Source organism: Agelaius phoeniceus, chromosome 1 (assembly GCF_051311805.1).
Source record: "Agelaius phoeniceus isolate bAgePho1 chromosome 1, bAgePho1.hap1, whole genome shotgun sequence".
NCBI classification, from domain to species: domain Eukaryota; kingdom Metazoa; phylum Chordata; class Aves; order Passeriformes; family Icteridae; genus Agelaius; species Agelaius phoeniceus.
Window position 1 is genome coordinate 146,775,216 of NC_135265.1, and position 20,729 is coordinate 146,795,944.

General features: G+C 37.4%; 1 protein-coding gene across 10 annotated transcripts in view; it reads left to right on the forward strand.

Moving 5' to 3' along the window:
- Positions 1-20,729, forward strand: part of PHF20L1 (PHD finger protein 20 like 1) — a 57,407-nt gene that overhangs the window by 25,820 nt on the left and 10,858 nt on the right. For 4 of the 10 annotated variants that reach the window (XM_054646807.2, XM_077189162.1, XM_077189164.1 and 1 more), the window contains 10 exons: positions 1,887-2,072; positions 2,279-2,485; positions 9,496-9,714; positions 9,911-9,967; positions 11,207-11,311; positions 15,436-15,600; positions 15,988-16,169; positions 18,064-18,163; positions 19,309-19,395; positions 20,308-20,503. In XM_054646807.2, the coding sequence (XP_054502782.2) occupies positions 1,887-2,072; positions 2,279-2,485; positions 9,496-9,714; positions 9,911-9,967; positions 11,207-11,311; positions 15,436-15,600; positions 15,988-16,169; positions 18,064-18,163; positions 19,309-19,395; positions 20,308-20,503 (1,504 nt within the window). The remainder of the gene's footprint in view (positions 1-1,886; positions 2,073-2,278; positions 2,486-9,495; positions 9,715-9,910; positions 9,968-11,206; positions 11,312-15,435; positions 15,601-15,987; positions 16,170-18,063; positions 18,164-19,308; positions 19,396-20,307; positions 20,504-20,729) is intronic. The other 6 variants (XM_054646825.2, XM_077189182.1, XM_077189190.1 and 3 more) reach the window with 3 other exon arrangements.

Sequence of the window (20,729 nt, forward strand, 5' to 3'; positions counted from 1 at the left end):
AGGGGTAGCTCACTATTTTAAAAGTCAAGTCACATAATAAGGCATTTGAAATATTCTATGAGAAATAATACATTTAAATAATATATTGATATTTGTAGAGTCATGACTTTTAAGGGTTGGCTTTCCCTCTAGCTTAAATCTCCACACTAGCATTAACAGTGCTACAGGAAAAATCAAACCTCCCTTCTGAAAAGGGCCTGATTCATTAAAAAGAAAAGACATACACTTTGGTGTGGACCTTTCCTTCTCTGAGAAGCTTCACCTTCACCAGGCTGATGTTCTGTACCTCTTGGCTGTGGCATTCATCACCTTATGTGATATTTCCTCCAAACACAATGTGAAAGAGAAGATGGGTTCAAGATCTGTGATGGAGAAATGTTAAAAATTGTGTTTCCTTGTCCCAGAAAAATCCCATGGGTGTTCAGCTTCTTAACCTGTGTAACTGATTTCCAAGCACGAAAATACTGTTTATCAGAAGAATAGGGAAAGCTTTATGCTGCATGCTTGAATATGCTATTTTTTGTGAATATTAAGGTATTTCTATGATTTTTTTTTGAGATTACATTAGGTTTTTAGTGTTACTTAGTGCCAGATTCTTTGCCTAAAGAATATCAAATGCTGAGGCCAAAGGTTAACATAAATGCAGGTTTCAATAAGTCAAAAGCTCCTTTTTGTTTTTCACTTTAGTATAGAGATTGAGGATGGAAGACTCAACCTGCATCATGTATTCCCCTCAACCTTGATTTTGTATTTTCACTTATGAGATAAGTTTCTTTTTAATCTTTGCTCATAGATAACTAAATGAGTGGGAGAGGGAGGAGTGCAAATTCAGCCTTCTTTATTCAGGACATATTGGTAAAAATTGTATTTTGTCCCCACAAAATGTTAGCAGTCATCTATATTGTAATACGCCTTCCATCCCCACCCCTAGAGCAATGGTAAGTAGCTTTCCTGAAGCATGCTTTTATTTTGGATTAAGTTGGATTTCTCTGCAGAAATATTTTTTAAAAACAGTTAATTTAAAACTTGGTTACTTAGTAGCTTAGGTCTTGTTAGTGTTGTCTTTAATCTTTGGCTTCCAACTTTTTTCTGCCTCTAATGGAAAGTTAGTTTTGCTGTGTCTTAATTTTAAAATCTGTATATCTGACTCTAAAAACTGCTTTCAAAAAGGAGAGAACAGTGATTTACAGTGTAATAGTAACTTAAATGTTTTTCTAAGGCAAAATTTTGTGGAACTGGGTAATACTGAAGAGAGGTAGGGGAATGTGGGTTTTTTGTTTTTAATGAATCAGGCCTATATTAACCTATATCAGTCCTCCTCCCCCATTTGTTTGGGTTTTTTTAAGCATTAAGTTCTGGAGCCTTCTTACTGTGCCATGCATTGGCAGTGTGTGTTAGAATTTTTCAGTTGGGGTATTGATATCAGGTTATCAGAAGGCAGGAGGTGGAATATAAAATTAGACACTGTTTTCAATTATTTAAGTTGTATGTTAAAACTATCCATGACTTTTTAGATCTTTAATTGTGATCATTTGTTCTGTTTGTTGTTAAATCCTACTACCCCCCTTCCATTATAAGTAACCTGCTGCCTGGGTTTTATGGGGAGGGTTGCTTACTGTAAATACACAAAACAACAACCTTTACCAGTGGGGAAGTAGGTGCCCTAGTAATTTATAATAAGCAAAAACCAGAATCATGTCTTGAGCATAAATCTGAATTTGCTCCTGGTAGTCACAGTTCTGTAATTACTTATGCTAGTTTAGCTGTGATTACCAGCTTTGCAAATAAGAGCTATTAAAAGCACTCCCCATCTTTAGCTCTCAAATGCTGCGGTAAGATGATGGTGTATCTCTCTGCTTCATGAACATTGAAAGATCTCTTTTTAGGTCCATCACAGCCAGTGAATTCCCCTAGATCCTACAAACATAGCCAACGGAGAAGAAGATCACAGCGTTTAGCCACTTGCTCCTTGCCTGATGATTCTGTAGAAAAAGTTTCTTCTCCCTCTTCAGTTACTGATGGAAAAGTGTTCTCCATCAGTGGTCAAAACCAACAGTCATCAAAATTGGAGGGTAATGTATCTTAATCTAATAAAGAACTGCCCAAGAGAAATTGACTCATAAAAGTTAGACCTTACATGGTTTTCAGCTAATGGGATATTTTGAACTGCTGTAGCTAAAGCTGTTTGCTGTTCCTATGTTATGTAACGCTGCAATCCAGACTGTTGATTGTTGGACCCATGTGTCTTTTTTAATATGACATTTTTTCTTTTATGTAGTACCTGATGTTGCTCATGTGTCACTTGAGAAGCGTGGACCATGTCTCCCTCTTGATTTAAGCCGTAGTTCGGAAGTTACAGCACCGTTATCCGCAGAATCCACTTTCCGTAATGAATATTCCAGTAAAGACAAGGAAGATATTCAGATGATTGCATATCTTCCTTCCAAAGCAGTAACTGATGGAAGAGTAGCTACAACAGCGTCAGGTAAAGAGATTCAGTATACAACCAGAGAGATTTATAGCTGTAGGGTTAAAATGTGTGTGTATTCAATCCCACAGAAAGAGGGGATGCTTTTTATTTTCTTTTCTGCACACTCAAAATCCTGCCTCTCTTCTGGACTCCACTCATCTGCATATTCTTTGTCTTCACTGGCTTAGATCTGCTTTGGCACTTCTAACACGATTTAAGGAGAATGTGAGACTGTGGAATGTAGTGAACAGTATTTCAAAAATATTTTTGCTATTGCTAAAAGTTATAAAAATAATTAACGAAGTGAAGTCTTTACTAACATGCTAATTTGTGGCTTCAGCTTTAAAATAACGGTGTTCTCAAAAACAGTCAGTATTCCTCTGCTTTGCATCTTTTTGCAGCGGAAATTCTGTCATTCACTTGCTACGAAATGTTACTTAGAAATATTTCTGAAAAATCCTCAATAACTTTTATATAGACTTGGTCACCCTCAGCACAGAGCCCAGTGGTGCAGCTTTGGGCTGCCTCTCCCTTTGTAAGAGTTTGCTGACTACTGTGGTTTACATGAAGCACTTGGATAGAGGTAACTGAGAGACTGGGGGAAGGATTTACACAGTGCTTTGCAGACCCTAAGAGTGGGCTGTTTTCATCCAGTGTATGCTAGGTGTCCATATAATTTTTTTTAAGACTTGTATGTGGGTATCATACCATTTTTAACTGGCTTCCAAGAAAGAATTATTTTAAAGCCTTTTTTTGTTCTGTTTTGTTTCATGAGAAAATTGTTCAGAAAAGTAAGAAGGGGGGGGAAAATCAAATGATTATATTATGCTTGGAAAGTTTTTGATAAATCTGATTGATAGTAAGGGAGAACAGCATGACCTTAAAAGATAGAATTATGACAGTTAAACTGTATCTTGGTCTATTAATCTATGAATCTCTTAAAGTAATTTGTCAAAATAAGGGTTATGAGTATCTCTAGTGAGCCACCACTTAAGCTTTTTAAAATATTAAAATACTACTTAATTACTTGAGTGAAACCATGTGACAGTCTTCATTGATACATGGCATAGCAGCAGAATTACAGATTCCTGGGAAAATTACTTCTATAAAAGTCTTTTTTATGTCATGTCTTTTGCCACTAAGAGAAGTGGTTTTGGGAGTTTTGTATTTGCCCACTCATTGAACAAGATCATAAAAGAAATCAACAGCTTCCAGCAGCCATCTGTTTCCTGTTTGGTAAAACTCATTTCAGTTACTAGAAATTTAACTTCTGGCTTTTTTAATATATTTTCTAACTCATTTTATGTATAATTGGTAATGCTGGAAGTTGCCTGCTCCTGTTAAGGGCCAGGCTCGGGGCAGAGTGATCTGGTTCTAAAGCCAGCACTCAGGAATGCACTTTGGACATGTTTGTTGAGCTGGGTCTTGGTCTTGGCCAAAGGTGAAGCAATAAAAGAAAGAGTAAGTTTCATTTAGAGCCATCTTTATTTAATGACTCAGAATTATGTGACATGTCCACACAGTTTATGTCAGGGAAAAATTCCATGATAAAATTGTCTCTTGTTACTACTTGAGTCCATAGTGGGAAGCTGGAAGTGCTTGCAACCTCTACCAGACAACAGAATTTATACTGTATATAAAGCTTAATGAGCCTTTTTTCATATCTATATAATTTTAAGAGTTATAAGCTCTAAAGGAACTGATTTGCCAGGTACATTTCTTGTCTTTTGAGTTTTGCCTTCCAGGCTCATGTGTTTTGTTCCTAATTTTCATGTATTACAGTTTTCCATCATGCAATAAATGGAACTGTGTCTTGAGCTTTCATACTGAATTTTTGTCCAAATGTTGGAAGTTTTCAGTAGGTTGCAGCATGTAGCCCAACAGCTTCTTGAGTATCAACTTTGTGGCCTGAAAGACTAAACTAAGCTGTTTGATATCTTTAATTCACAGATGTCATCGCAGGTTTTGGAGCTATCTGCCTCTGTCAGTGGTATCACTAGGACTCTATAAGTAAAATTCATGTGTTTGGGGTTCATCCCAGTCTTCTAACTGTGGTGGAACATGTTTATCCTCATAGTCTTAGAAGAAATAGAAAAATGTAAATTTAAAGTTCAGGTTTGAAACCTCTGGAATTAGTCTACACTATGGAATAAATTTGTTGTGTTCTCTGCTTTAGAAGGCATCGTTTTGCCTTTGAAACAGCACAGATTCTCAAGTCACATTCCTGAAGCACACATAATTACACCAAATTCTTCCATGTTTCAGGAGAATAAATAGGATCAACTCTATTAATCAGTACTTTCTTCATTATCTGTTTAAACAATCTGTTTAAGCAAGCAAATAGATACAGGAGAGGTGCCCAAAGCTTTCCTTTCTCATTCCTGTCAATTCTTGAAATAATTGAGAAAAGTTAATTTGCCTTATGCAGAAATATCTAAGTGCAGTTTAATACACTGCATTCATTGTTTAAATGTATGCATTGTGACCCTATCCATTACAAATTGAGAACTCTGGTGTAAAATCCAAACTATTCTGTAATTGTGTTTTCTTGATCTGAAAGATCTATTATAAATATGCATCTCTTTATGGTGTCTCTGCTGCTAAGATTTATTAACACAGCCTGGACATATTTGGAGTTCTACATTTTGACATCACTACAGATTCTGTTAAGTGCACTTAAGTTAGACCTGCTGTCTTTGTAATCATTGAAGTAGGTAACTGTGAATAGTTTGAGATACCTCACGATGGTATTTAGCCTTTAACAGCCTGGTCTGATCCCTGACCCTTCTGTAACAGAGCTGAGCTGGTTTAAACCAGAGATTTGTGATGTTGCACACTGTGATTTCTGATGGAGGCTATCAGTTGAGTCAATTGAAAAAATTATTTGGTGTTGTTAAAAATTATGCATTTTAGTGACTTTATTCAGAAGGTGTTGACATGGTGTTTTCAGAGGAGAGGACTAGGTGCACTGAAGTGCAGATGAATAAATGGTAACTCACAGTGTTAACACATAGATTTCAAAATCATTGCTCAAAATTAACACCTTAACATTCTGTAGAGGCAAAACAAAAGCTCTGTGTTAATTTCTTCAATCCAAAGGCTCCATGGAAGTACTTTGCACTTTGGTAGAGACCTGTACACCGCCCATTAGTTATTGAACTGAGGTACTGCTTTACTAAACTATTGTGAGGTCCTACTTGTGATCACCTGATACTGCACACACATTACTAAGAATCTTTGCTTTCATTTGCTAAATTACTTAAAATGCAGATAACTGGCATTTGATCACCTTAGCATTTCAGAGATTTTAAATCCACAGTCAATCAGAATACTTGCGAAGTACAGTAGTTTTGTCATTCTGAATATATGAAGTTCAGATCTTTCTGTAGTTGTGCTTCTCTTTAAATTTGTGATCTTTTCTCTTGGCCTCTGTAACCCTGCACCATTTATGTTACTTTAACTGTTAAATATTGAGCAAACATAATTTCAGCAAGCAATCTGGGTTTTGAAGTTTAAGTAAAAGGAAAATATTGGTACACTTTCTAATCTAACAATACAATATTTGTAATGCTGTTATAACAATATTATCACTAGCTGTTATTTTCGATTCTAACACCAACAGATGATTTTGCTGGGAGGGTAACATTAGGTTAACTATATGGAAGAAATTTGAATTTAAGACTAAAAGAAAAAAAAAAAAAACATTGCATACTTTTATATAATTTCCTTGGTAAGAGTTTACTACAGCAGGAACAAGAAACAGCTGATGTACAGAATTTTCAGAAAATGAGATTGATCGCTTTGTAAAAACTCCTGCCAGTGTTTCTGGTTTACCTTGCTCTTAAGAGGGATGAACTGTTCATCTTGTTACTTTCTCATGTTACTTTGTGGCTGTTTGTTTTACTTCAACCATCTATTAACAGTCCAATTTACTCCCTAATTTAAATGCCTGCCATTCTAATATCTGCCCTGAAGTTCCCAGTTTGGGCTGGTCATGAGGCAAGCAAGAACTGTTTTATTGGCTTGTTCTTCCTAGAGACATCATTTTGGGCAGGCTCCAGTGTTAATCTGTGATATGCAATTAAAAGTCTGTTGAAATATAAAATTGATCTATGCACTGGAAATTCAAAGCACTAAATTAAACATGAGCAGCGTGATTGATATTTCTATTGCAATATGATTTAGGTTGTTTATTAATGCAGATAGTGATATTTATATTATTTTAAACATGGAAAGCCATGAAATAGAATACCAGTAGAATAATACCAACAAAATAAATTGCTTCAGATTACTACAATTCATTTGAGCTTGATGAATTGCAATAAGCAGTACCACTGCAAGCCCAGTTGTGCTATTGTATTTGTGGCACAGCATCCTGTCCTTGCATGAGGGGGCTTGTGTCACTTCTTTGTTCCCTAACAGGAGAAGTAGAACTGGAAGCATATTATAAAGTGGACTGGGAATGCTGTGGTTTGCATTCTTTTTTAATCTGAAATCAGTCTTCTAGTGATAAAATTGATTCTGGAATGGTGACAAAATCAGTAGTTTACCAAGTCTAATCTCTGGTCGTCTTTCTCTGTGCTGAGTGTTAACTGCAGACCTCCCACTCTCACTGTGTGGGAGGTGGCTGGCTAGACTCCTTAAGAGGAATAAATTGCAATTAAAAGTAGCAGTTAAAAATAAAAAAGGTAGGAACTTATACTTCCTGATTGTATTTGTTACTTGCCCTTCTGACTGACCACCTTGTCCAATTTTGTGGTTATGTGTAAGGCATAGTGATTGCACAGTTGAAAAGCAGACTTTGCAAGCTTTCACACTTTATGTAGTATTTGAGAATTTAAGATTCTCTATCTAAAATTATTTTCAATCAAGAAAAGTAAAAGCCAAGAATAACATTGCAATGGATACAGGCATAATAGCAGTTTCTATTTTCAAGTTACTATAGAAGGGCAGTTTGGGGAGTTCTGACAGTAAGATGGGTATTTGCTTGACTGGAGAGATTTCTGCCCAATACAAGTGTTCCCTCAAGCAGTTACTAATCACTTTTTCAGATGTGCTTGTGTTGAAAATTACTGAGATACCGAAATTTGTTGTGTTGTGACTGTTGGTATTAAATCATATTTGGATGTCAGGTCAGGATTTCTTCTCAATAATAAAGTTTAAATACTAATTCATCTAACATTGAGACTAAATTTCTTTTGAGATTGTTTGGATGGAGTGTTCTCACATCTTTTCATCGAAATGGCAGTGACCTAAATGAATTACGTACATTTGGGTGATCCTTTTGAGCTCTTTTTAGAAATGAGACAAGACGTTGATAGCATGATGATGTGGGAAAGTGTCACTTTTTTCTTTTACTAATGTGCTAAAATATACTTATTGCTCTACAGATGGCAGAGCAGTTCAGTCCTGTAACAGAGACAAATGGTAATTAGGAAACCTAAGAAAGGAATAATTTGGATAGTGTTTCGTGTCAGTGATAAGTATTCCAGTAAGCTAAATGCACTTGAAATACAGACATAGGCAAGAGCCTGAATCACTCTTAAAAGGATTATGGTCTTAGGTGAGTGGAAAGACTCTGGTGCCCCAGGTGTGGCTGTGCAGCTCGTGCTGTGTGGCAGGAGCCAGCACACAGAGCTGAGCAGCTGCTGCTGCCTGGGTTACACAGCCCAGAGCTGTCCTGCAGCTGGGGACACCTGGCATTGAAAAGTGCTGTGGGAGGTGATGCACCAATTTCTGTTGTTCTTGCTGGCCCTTCAGCTTTCCAACTAGTGGCATTGTGGGGTGTTCCCAGGAAGGCTCAGCAGTGGGAGCAGGTGTTGTGTCAGCTGTGTTCTATCCCAGTAGATTTGTGTTGGTCTGGCCCTGTTGGGAAGGCTTGATATGTTCTTGCTTTTTCCCCAGAATCTTTCTATGACTGAATTTACTAAATTATCTTAATGCTGCTTATTTAATGCATTCCAGATCAGCTCCATATTTTGTCTTTTTCAATATTTTGGCCAATAGCTGGTATTTTTCAGGACTTTTGTTTTTTTACATGCTTATGCTTTTGTTGGGCTCTTCTGTTGAGAGACACCAAAGGTAACTTGGTGCCTCCAGGATTTTACATCTGGCATGTAAAAACCTGAGCCCTTTACAGAGCTGCAGTTTTGTATAATATGTCCTTGGCATGGTCCTAAAATGGACCAAGGGTCTGATGAAAATTAGACTTTCCTAATTACATTTTGATGAATCTTGAAGCTCTAACTATAGTTATGGGCACAGTAATAGAGAGTTTTGAATTACTTCAATAATATTCTTTATAAAAAATTTTTATTCTAGTTTGATTATTTTAAAATTATTATAAATATTAGCAGTGAAAATTGCAATTTCAGTTTTGTTTTTTCACAGTTTATTACTTCCTAACTTGCACCAGATAAAGAGCTAAAATAACAACTAAATATTTCACTAAATATACTTTTCTAAATAATACAAGATGAGAATTGTCAGTATATGATGCCGAATTCTGACAAGTCATGGTACTTTTACATGTTATTTAAATGTGGATTTATGAAAGAAAGTGAATTATTTAAATATTATTAAAATCAATGAAAAATTCAATGAGCAGAAATATTTTATACATTGGACTACAAATATTGTACCAGAGCTTAATTTCTTTGTTAACATAATGGAGCATTAACTTAAATGATATTGACACTGTCAGCACCTTTAACTATTACTCTTGTCATGGGTTCCTATTACAGTGAAAAAAAAAGAAAACAAAAAGTCTTAAAAGTCTCAGCAAAAGTACATTTTAACCAGTAGAGGTAGTTTAAAAGTGAATGCAAATTCTAAAATACAGGAATAAACCTCCTGTGGCATGTATTGTCTTGTATGTAAGACTAAGGTCCAGGCATTCATGTGCAGTAATGACCTGTTAAATGTGATGATGGTATGAGCAATATTGACATTTCAGTGATCTGACCCAGCCCTGGCTGGCTGCAATCCTTCTGGAATGCCGAGTAAATCCATCTTCTTGTTTTCAGCACCCTCGTCCCATGTACATGCCTTGCATCTGGAAATGCCTTTAACCAATAGTCTCAAGTTACCCAAAGGGAATAGTAAAAAAAAGAGGTCTTCCACATCAGTGAGCTCTGAAGGGACAGAGATACAGTGCTCTGTGCCCATAAAGGAGAAATGTTTTGAGAGTCTGAAGGAGAAAATATTAAAGAACGTGATTGAGAAGGACAAGCATTCAGAAGTTGGTAAACTACAATACTTTTTGTTTCCAGTGCTTTAGACAATAAAAATAATTGTAAAATGACATTAAAAATAATTGTTTTGTTTGTAAGTTTCTTAATATTGTGTGCTGTTAGGATTTTTTACAGTCTAATGACTTATACGAGAAATTAGGTCATCAGCCAGACATTGGCCTTATGTGTTACATTTTTCAATTTGCAGGTGCAGCTAGAATGGAAAGAAAAGGAAAACTGGAAGAGAAAAGTTCTTCAGCATATGGTATGTGGAGAGCAATATTATTTTTACAAAAAAAGGAAAAATTCTCTAATACTTCCTGTCTCTGAAGAGCAAATGTAAAAGCATAGAATATTTCCTGGGCCCAGCTGCAGTTTTTGTTTGTTAAGGGCCTAAAAAGAGTTGTTATGCATATGACAGCTTTGTAACAGAAGAATAATTTATAAGATAAAATGAAAGTGCCCATAGCAAGAAGTTTGAAGGATCCTAAAGTATCTATGAAAGGCCCACTGCCTCTGGTTTTTCATTTGATTGGGGTTTTTCTTAGTAGAATGAGTAATACTGGCTACTCCATTGTACTGTCAGATTTGAGATGAGAACAGCAAACAAGGGTTACTAGCAAAACATGTGGCGATTCATGAAACAAAATACAGATTAAGAGGACTCTGTTTTTATCCTGTGTTCAAAATAAAATAAGTTATTAGGGACTGGCAAGAATTGAGAAGTGATTCTACTTTGTTTTTCCAGGAGGTAAAAGCTTTGTCTCTGTATTCCCCAAGAAGATAAGACTCCTCCAGTTTGTGTGCCGGAAACAATCCTGGCTTTCAGGCTTATTTTTTGTAACAAGTTAATTTCCTTGTTATTTTTCTCCCTGCTGATAACTTAAGAAGTTATTGTGGAGTGAAAATGTAGGGTGTATTTTGTCTAGGGAGAATTAACAGGATAAAAAAAATCTTTCAAAGTCAAAGTACTTGTCCTTGTATATACCAACAGTGGTTAAAAGTGAACTGCAGCATAAAAAATGTGTCAGAATCAGTTTTCTGTGAGGATGCCACTGTATAGTGCAGAGTGCTGACAGCAGCACTCTGATACTGAAATTTCCTTCAAGTGTCTTTCTGTAGGCCTAATATGTGTTTCTAGGACAATGTAACCTTCATAATTGGGAATTTTGCCCTTGTGAAAGCTCTTTCTCTTGCCCAAATGTTTTTGTTATAAACTGTAAGTAAAATAGAAGTTATAAGCTATTTATGTGATGTTAAATATTTTGTGTACGTTGCTGTATTTTTTCTGCCTTGATATCTTACTTGGAAATACTTAAATGATAAAATATTATTTGTCAAATGAGATTTCTTTGAACTATTATACCAGCAATTGATAAGAGGTGTGTCCAAGATGTCAAGTAAATTAACTGAATCATTTTGATCTGACTAGACAACTGAAGCACTTGATTTTGAATGCCTTGTTTAGGCTAAGCTGCTTTAAATTGTTTAATTTTGTTTTCAGGTAAAAAGAAAGAAAAAGAAAAGGAGAAAAAGGAAAAGAAGGAAAAAGATCATAAACCAAAACAGAAAAAGAAGAAGAAAAAAAAGAAGAAATCAAAACAGCATGGTAAGTTCAATTTATATGTTTTTAATGTAAGTAAAACCACCCAGTGTATTTCTATCATTAGATAGTAAAACTTGTTTGTAAACAATATAAATGTAAAATTTTAGAAATGTCCAAGAGTAATTTTTAACCTTAAATATGAAAAGGACACTTGGGACTTCTTTTTTTCCTTGCATTTATAGCCTGTCTCTCTCTATGTGATAGACACACATATTTCACAGGGTTTTTTTTCCTTCTTCAAAAAGATATGCTTGTTGTTTTCATCTCTTTAAATTCTTCTTTTAAAGCTCTGTATACATGTCATACCTATTTTGGTTGGACAGTAAAATCATTCTAGTGTCTAGTTAGTTGCTACATTCCAGTGGTTTGCTGTATGCAATGCACCCCCTCTTTCACAGTTGAGGTTTGCATCTCTCTTGTAACAGCCTTGTCTGTTGCCTTGACAAATGGGGATTATATTTTGTGGATTATGTGTTTCCCTGTCCAAAATTTGTGCTATACCATGAAAATGCTTCCAGATCATGCAGTGCTTTAGTGTGAATTGCAATATTGTAAGTTTTGTGTGGTTCTTCATCCTTATACTGGAGTAACATAATTTTAAGCTATAAACTTCAAATGCTTATTCTACTTAATCATTGGGAGCTTCTTACTTGCACTGAGAAGGCATCTAAGTATTTGCAAGAAGATACTGATAAGTGCTAGGTGTGTGTCCAGTATTGTTCTTTGGTTTTATCTTCTTGTGGTCATAAGGGGGTCTGTTGTGGGCTGGGGTTTTCTCTTTCTTTTTTTCATCTTTTTATTCCTTTGGTCTTTTTGCCAGCTTGTCTTGGAACTTAGAAGCTTGGCAGAGGTACCATGATTAGGTTCCAGTTTCTAGGAGCCTTATCCAGTGTTTGTAAATATGAGAAGAAAATATGCCCAATGTCTCAACAAATAGAAATCTTAAATCCAGATGCAAAAAGCAATTTGGGTAAAACTTGAATGTTTTATTCTTTAAAAATTCATCTTGTGAAAATCTGGGTTTAACAATCCAAACGTATTCCATTTGGACTTTTTTTAACTGGGGAAAAAATTTGAAATACTCTGGTAGACTCTGACTGAAAAAGCCTGAAAAAGCCCATCTGTCAAAAGAAACAGGACCCTCTCCAGGACTAGGTCACTCTACTCCAGGCATGGATAAAAGCGTAAAGGTGTGAGGCATTCTCCTTTTGTTTCAAATTAAGAAGAGGGAGCAGGTACATTGTGTACCCCAGGTAAGTTTTGAACAAGACTTTAAGACAAAACAGAAACCCCAGCAAAGACTGGTTTTGTGGACTGGTTTTGTGCTCCAGGTGTGTGCATGACTTACTGATTGCATTAAGCCATGTGTAGCAGAAAGTAGCAATGCCTGATACTCCTGCTGCTCTGTTGCAGTGAGGCTGAAAGCCATGCAGCATGAGGTAATCAACTCTGCTGCTCTTGGAGCTGACTACAGTGCATACACTTGGGAAAGGCTGGAGATGTGCTGTGGACAGAGACTGTAAAGAGGAAGGTGGCTTCATGAACAGTGATCTAGGAGAGAAGGATATTATGGAACCCATAGCAGGAAAACTGTAGTGATAGGTGGGAGCAGGAATGCTTCCTACAGAAGGGTGGAAGTGCAGTAATCCAATCACTTGCTTATATTTGAAGTACTAATTTTTCAGAGTAGTAAATGGGTAGCTACTCCTAATTACTGATTGAAGCTATGCTTGGGTGGATCCAGAGGAAGGGCACAATGATGATCAGAGGGGTGGAAAACTTCCCCTGTGAGAGAGGCTAAGAGTCTGTTTTAGGCTCTCTTATGAAAAAGAGAATGCTGGGGAAAGACCATATAGCAGACTTCTAGTACTTACAGGAGACCCAAAGAAAGGATTGGGAGGGGCTCCTGAATAGGGAGTGTGGTGGTAGGGCAAGGGGTAGCAGTTTTACCCTGAAAGAGGGTAGATCTAGATTAGTTTAGATATTTAGAAGAAGTTTTTCTCTGTGGGGTGGTGAGCCACTGGAATGGGTTGCCCAGAGAAGTTGTCGATGTCCCATCCTGGGAAGTGTTGAAGGCCAGTGTGGATGGACCTCTAAAAGTGTGGATGAAAAACCTGGTCTACTAGAAGGTGGGGGGGAACAGGATGATCTTTAAGGTCCCTTCCAGCCCTAACTGTTCAATGATTTGCAATGACTTTCCTAGGACAGTCTCTCCAGTCATGATTAGGGACAGCCAAATGTGTTTGTAATGTGTTTCTTGAGAGTGTTACAAGTAATTTGATAGAGGAAGAGATACAATGCTGGTTATCAAGATAAATGTCAGTAGCACTGTGTGACCAGAAGGCAGAAACACATGATGTTGTCTGTGCTTGTGTGTGTGCTGTGACAGCCTCACCCTGCTCCTCTCTCTGGCTGAGCAGGAAGATAATACAGAGGTGTGTAAGTACAGTGGGGATTTCTGCAGCAGGTGGGCTCAGACACTGCCCAGTAGCTCCTCTGAATCCCAGTCTTTCCAATTTCTGTGCCTGCAGGTATGAGTTCATGGGGCATCAGCCCCGCTGCAGGACAGACAGTCTCACTTCCATGTGCATTCTCACATGCTCCCAGTGTTGGCCAGCTCTCCCTGGGTCCCCAGAGCCCCCCACCCCAGCTCTCCTGCTTAGAGAGCCACTTCCACCCAGAACTGGCCCTTGCAGACCCACTGACCCCTTGCTCCTAGGCCACTTCACCTGCTCATCACCTGGTCCAGCCTGATCCATGCAAGCAATCAGACACTTGGACTGGCTGCAGGTGCTGCAGCATGAGCTCATGGGCCTCTGTGACCAGAGACCCCTGGCACGGGGCTGGCACTGTTGTCACTGCTGTCTCTGAGTGCTGGCACCACAGACACGTGGACCCTTTGACCTGCAGGGCTACTCCATTTGCTGGCACACAGAGCATGTACATGAACCCTGAATGGAGAGCCCCTTCCCCAGGTAAGAGATTGAAATGAGGTTTAATAAAAATTACAGAATAGTTGAGGTTGGAAGAGACCTCTGGAAGTGCAGTTGTCCAACCCCCTTGTCCTGGTTGTCCAGGATTTTATCCAGACAGCTTTTCAATGTCTCCAAGGAAGGAGACTTACAACCTCTGCCAGCACAGGCTGGATGCAGAGCATGGCCAGGCAAGTGTACTGACCACAAGACTTCATGCATATGTGGCTTTTTTGTCCTGTTATTCCTGTGTTCTGCCCATAATTGTTCTTCCCCAAATCACTTCAGTCCATCCATTATCCCTACCTTTATTTTCTTCCCTAAACATTTCATAGTAATTCATAAACCCAAAATTATTTTCCCCCACATCCCATAGTGTCTTCCATTGGCAACTCCCAGGCTGCAACTGCCCTTAGTCCAGAAGATGATCCAGAGACCTGCTGTGGGTAACACATCCTGATGGGTTTCATGCAATGGTGGTGATGGCACTGCTGGGAAAGTCTGAGAGGGGCCTGGCCAGGGGGTGTTTGTTGTTTGCCTGCTCATCCTCCTCCTCTGGGCCTGTGTATGTATACTCTCTGGGATGCTCCCTAGCCCATCCCAGGACCTGTTGACCCATTGATGTCTCCTGACCTGGGCCTGGGAACATGCAAAGACAATTTTCTTTGAGCTCCCTGTGCTCCTCTGCAGGGGTGCAGGCAAGCTTTTATCACTTAAGCTGGCAGGGTCGTCTGTGGTTGCTTCTAAGTAGCAATGCTGGTAGTGCTGCAAGCAGACTTAAGGCATGAGAGAGTCACCAGCAGCAGCTCTAAGGATAGCAGATGGTGCAGGATGAATTGTGGAGAAAGAAGACTGCATAATATTCTAGGAAAAATTACCCCTCTGTACATTCAGAGGTGGCAGAGTTACAAATGGTGATGCTTATCTATCAAACTTGATTATGTTTCTTACTGGAAATTTTGTAATAAAATGTTACAAAGAGTTTTTGCCATTTCTTACTTACAGGTTCATCATCCTGATACCTCAGCATTGATAGTCTTTGCTTTTCAACATAATGCTGCTGGAGTAAAATCTATACACCTTTTTTTTTTTTTTTTTACATTTGTTATAAATTTTACTTTTGTTAGAGCAACTTCTTTTCTTTCAACATTTCAGATTACTCGGATTATGAAGACAGCTCTGTGGAATTCCTGGACAGGTGCTCCTCTCCGTTGACGCGCTCCTCGGGCAGCTCTCTGACCCTGCGCAGTATGTTCTCAGAGAAGAACACCTCGTACCAGTACCCTAGAGCCATCCTCTCTGTTGACCTCAGTGGAGAAAGTAGGTTGAATGAACAGCAGATTTAAGTTTGTAGGTTTAATTTGTTAAGAAAGGGAATTTTAAAGGAAATAATTTGGTTTATGTTTGGGATTGTAACTATAAATGTGGTGACTGATTTATCCTTCATCTATTTAAATCAAAAAGCTTGCACTCCTCAAGCTGTTCTACATTGTACTTGCTTTGGTTAAGTGTTGGTACTCTGCATCTGAGGAGAGCACATTAAAGGCACTTTGCAGAATTCATCTTGAAATCTCATGTATCAGCAGTGTGTTTGAGAGTGATTTTTGTTGATAGTGCAGATTAAGATTTTTACCTGTCGAAGCTCCTTGTATTTCTTTCAGTTATTATGTCTCTCCACACAGTTTCACATGTATTTATTTCTATTAGACCTTTCAGATGTGGAGTTCTTGGATGATTCTTCCACAGAGAGTTTGTTACTTAGTGGTGATGAATACAATCAGGATTTTGATTCAACCAACTTTGAAGAGTCTCAGGATGAAGATGATGCTATCAATGAAATTGTTAGATGTATTTGTGAACTTGATGAAGAAAATGGTTTTATGATTCAGGTAAAGAAGTTTGGTGTGTGGAGTTACATTTTCCATGTGAATGTTTTGCTTGTGAAGGTGCCCTTTTGATGTGTCACAGACTGGAATTATGTAGAGAGCTGTACATAAGTGAACAAGAACAAAATATTTCTTTGTTCTGCACTTGGTTTGGCTCTGTTCAGTGGATACAGAGCTGTTCCTCTAGGATGGGGTTTCTCTAGCAATTTGATACATAGGACAAATTGCTGAGTAACCTTTTTCTTTATAGCCAGCTGATAAATTTGGAATAAAGTATCCTCGGCCACACACAAACCATTCTGCTTCTGTTCCCCAGACCATCCAGATTTTACAAGCCCTCCTGGCTTGGCCCTTGTGCTTTGCAGTACCACTTGTAGAAACCTCTCTGCTCACTGTAAATGTCCCTCCTCTGTGTGCAGTGTGTCTCCTGTGCAGACACTAAATACTGTCAATACTGTGATGTGTGTTCCATCTTTAGAACAGCACTTCTCACACTGGGTATCACTACCAGGTTTTAGAAACTGCTGAGAATTTACATCTTAAGTTGGTATAGATAAAAGGGAAGAAGAGTATTCCATGTCCGCACAGCATTCAGATGTTGACAGATTGCAACTGCTGCTTATTACTTTGTACTCCAGTTAGGAGAGTATTTCCCATCTTTGAGAAATTTCAAGTATTTTTTCTCAAGCAATTTATAATGCAGTGATTAAATCAGATGCAAAAAGCAAAGGAGGAACTCAGTTGTCAACAACTTTAAAAAGGTCATGAACCTTCTGGTTTTTTTACCCCCATTCAAAATCAGGTTTGTATTCAACTACTACTGTGATACAGTTCCAGCCAATAGTATGGAGCTTTTTAGTCAAGATTTAAAGGAAACAAGTAGGGCTGTCATGTGTTAGTGGACTCAGTGTTCTGGAACTGACAGAGCCCTGGAAATGGAGGGCACACAGGCTGTCTTGGGGAGCAGACTAACAGGCTGTGCTGTGTTGGAGGAACTGAGCAGTTCAGCTGTGGTAACAATTGGAAAAATGGACTGGTGTAACAATCTTCTGAGACAGGAGGGGACACAGTAGCTGTAGTGACAGGAGAAATGGTGACTTCAGTGTCTTGGACAGGTTGATGCTCAAAGGCATGTCAAAGCAAAGAAGAGAGATTTTCAGCAGTGAGCCAGCAGATATTTAAAACACTGGCAAGCACAGAGTTGAGAAAGGGAAGTATCTTTATAAGAGGCAGTCTCCTGCCTGTTTTTGAAGTCCAATGGCAGCCTGATTTTTCCTCTTCATGCTTGTCTCACTGAGAGCAACCAGTTTGCTATTTCTAGGCTCTCATGTCTTACCACTTCTATTTTGCTCTCCTATTCTCTTGTTTCTCCTCTTTCATTTTCTCTTAATTTTCTTTTTCTTTTAGATTTTCCATTGGTGCGATATTAAAAGCACATCTTTCTAGCGCACTGGAGAGATGCTTTGTAAATATAAATAATTAAACTGAAGAGTTTTCTACTTTTCACTGTTATGCTGTAATGTATTACATTATCTTTCTACTTTACTATAATATTATACTCCTGTCTTATGTTTCACTACTAAATATGTAGGTGCTAAAATACTGAATGTTGCAATAAAATACTATTTAATATTACATCTTCAGTTTCTTTTTTTTTTTCCTCCAGTCTGAAGTTTGTGGTTGAGGTAACTTTCAGATCTAGAGCTCTTTTTTAGCTTGATGTCTTTGTCTACCCAAACACAAATTGCCCAACTAAAATAATCTTGCTCAAGCCAGCTATTTAAATTTAAGTGCTGTTCTCTGCATTTTGATGATTCAAGAAGTAGCTTCTGGGTTTTTGCATCTACTTGTCTCAGTTTTAGTTTTTGCTTTTGTTGTGTTTTTTTTCTGATGTCAGTGTGAAGAATGCTTGTGTTGGCAGCACAGTGTATGCATGGGACTGTTGGAGGACAGCATTCCAGAGCAGTACATCTGTTACATCTGCAGAGATCCACCAGGTATGGATAAACCACCTTTATCTGCAGCCCTGCTTGGGATTTTTGAGCAAAGATGTTATGAATTTGCTTAAATTGTTCAAGCTTTGTCTGTTTTGTGTTAACGTGTGATGCTTCTTTGGGGCAAGTGATTCTAAGTTTGGCTCTGAGCAGAAACTTACTTTTGTGTTAGTAACATCATGGTCAGCTATGCTAAATCTTATCCATGAACTCAGTTGCCATTGTTTTACTTGTTGAAACTTAATTTCCCCCAAACCTTAGCACTTTTTTATGTCAGTGTAGTCTGAAAAACTTTTCTAAAGAAATCATTTTTGTTCAGGGATCTGTTTTGCTAATACTTGGAATCACATTTGTTCATTTAAATATTTTCTTAGAGGAAAAGGACTCAGTACCACAGTACATTCAAACATGCTGTGAATGGCATTTCATAGTAATTGCAATTTTATAATGTTTGCATTAGCCCAGAACTGTGTAAAAGTGTGGAACTGAATATTTAAAATACAGAAAATCTATTCCATCTTATAGTAAGCAATAGTGCACAAACAGCATATGTTGAATTTCAGATACTTAGGTCAAATTCATAAGAACTAGGAAAACTTTACTTTTAAACTGAATACATTTGATTAGGAAGATGTTGATTTAAAAATTATTCTGTGATAAACCCATTTTTCTTAACAGTTATATGGAGAAAAACTTAAGAATTTGGAAGTAAGTTTTTTTTATTTTCTTCTGACAATTGATACAAATGCACATACCTGTCTTCTGGTGAAATATCCAGCACTCCAGCTGTTTCAAAAGGGCAATGAGACTACAGCCTTAAATTTACTGACATTCTAAATTTAAGAAGTGAAATATGAAAATTGCAGAGTTTTTATTAGCTATTTTTGAGATGAAATATTAGCAAAGTAGAGCTGGTTCCATATGTCCCAGTGTGAATCAAAACTGGTGGTAGAGAGTCTTGTCTGATAGTTCTGTGTGGTGTCTCTTTGAGCAGCCCAGCTTCTTCTTACTAAACCCAGCTAATTTGTCTTGTGCTCTTTCCCTGCACTGTGTTAGGTACTTCGTTTTCCCCTGCTATGCAGAGTCTGTGTCCCTAATTTTTATCTTCTCTCCCTTCCTAACCATTACTTCTTTTCTTTCTATGTCAGGAGAAAAAAGTCATTCTCAATGTCAGTATTTTAAAGTGTATTGGGATAATGGGCAAAAAGGAGATAGACAGGGTATTCTCCTGAAAGGTATGAAGGGCTTCCATCAACCTGTTCTTTGTTCTGTCTATGATGATAGTTATGATTTGAAATCCACTGTAAGATATTGTCAGTCCGTCTGGGTGCCTTGTTGTAAACGATAACATTGCAATAATTAGCACTATGCTTTTCTAGTTTTGGGTGGGCATTTTGGTTTTGTTTTGTTATGGGGTTTTTTTTGGATTTGTTTGGGTTTTTTAGTAGTTATTTAGCTACTGTAGAAGCCTTAGCTAAATCCTTGTTCCTGCTGGTTGGGTTAAGACATAGCAGGGGCACCTGAGGCCCACATACATCAATACCCTCTCTACAAGTCTGGTGAAAGGCACCTCAAAGGGAGTGGAAGAGCTTTGCTGTCAGATAACTTTAAAATGTCTGCTTTTCCTGAAGCTTTTTCTTGGCTTCTAATAAATAGATATTGACTTCAGTATTGAAGCAAAACATATGTCTTTTAGAAAGAAACTGGATGTTTTGGATATATCCATATAAAATCCACTCTAATATTTCTCTTGGTAACTTAGGCTTTCTTTTTTTTTTTTTTTTAAAAAAAAAGTAAGTTGAACTACTTAGATAAATAAAATGTCAATGTAAATTTTTTTTGGTGATTTTTATTTTGATAACAGCATAGATCTTAATATCATATAGTTTGATTGCAAAGGTGATTAGATTTTAATTTCAAATGCTATTTAGAGGTTTCAGGCTGATTTTCTTTCTCATAAGTTTTGACTTTCTTCTTAATCCATAAAAACTAAATTCATATATATTATTAGCAAAATCCTGAGTCATCCTTTCATGGAAGTGAGGAGATATTTAGGCAAGTACAGCACATAAATATAGCACTCTAGTTGTAAACATAATTCTGCTGTGGCTTTAGATGTCCCTCAATTTCTTTATTGCTCACCCCAGGACAGAGGTGGAGTGCCAAATATCTCTATGACAAAGACTGGCTAAACAATGGACACATGTGTGGATTATCATTTTTGAAAGAGAACTACTCTCATCTTAATGCCAAAAAGATTGTGTCAACACATCATCTACTGGCAGATGTCTATGGGGTAACTGAAATACTGCATGGACTGCAGCTGAAGATTGGGATACTGAAGTAGGTATCACTCCAGGCTTTATTTTTCAGCTGAATATATTCAGGTAGCAAAGACTACCATTATTCCATTTGCATTTTTCTCTCACATTGAAATTCTTTCTTTAATATTATATATATATATACACATTATATATAATATATAATATATAATATTATATATTAGTATAATATATATAATATAGTATAATATAGTATATATATAATATATATAATATAGTATAATATT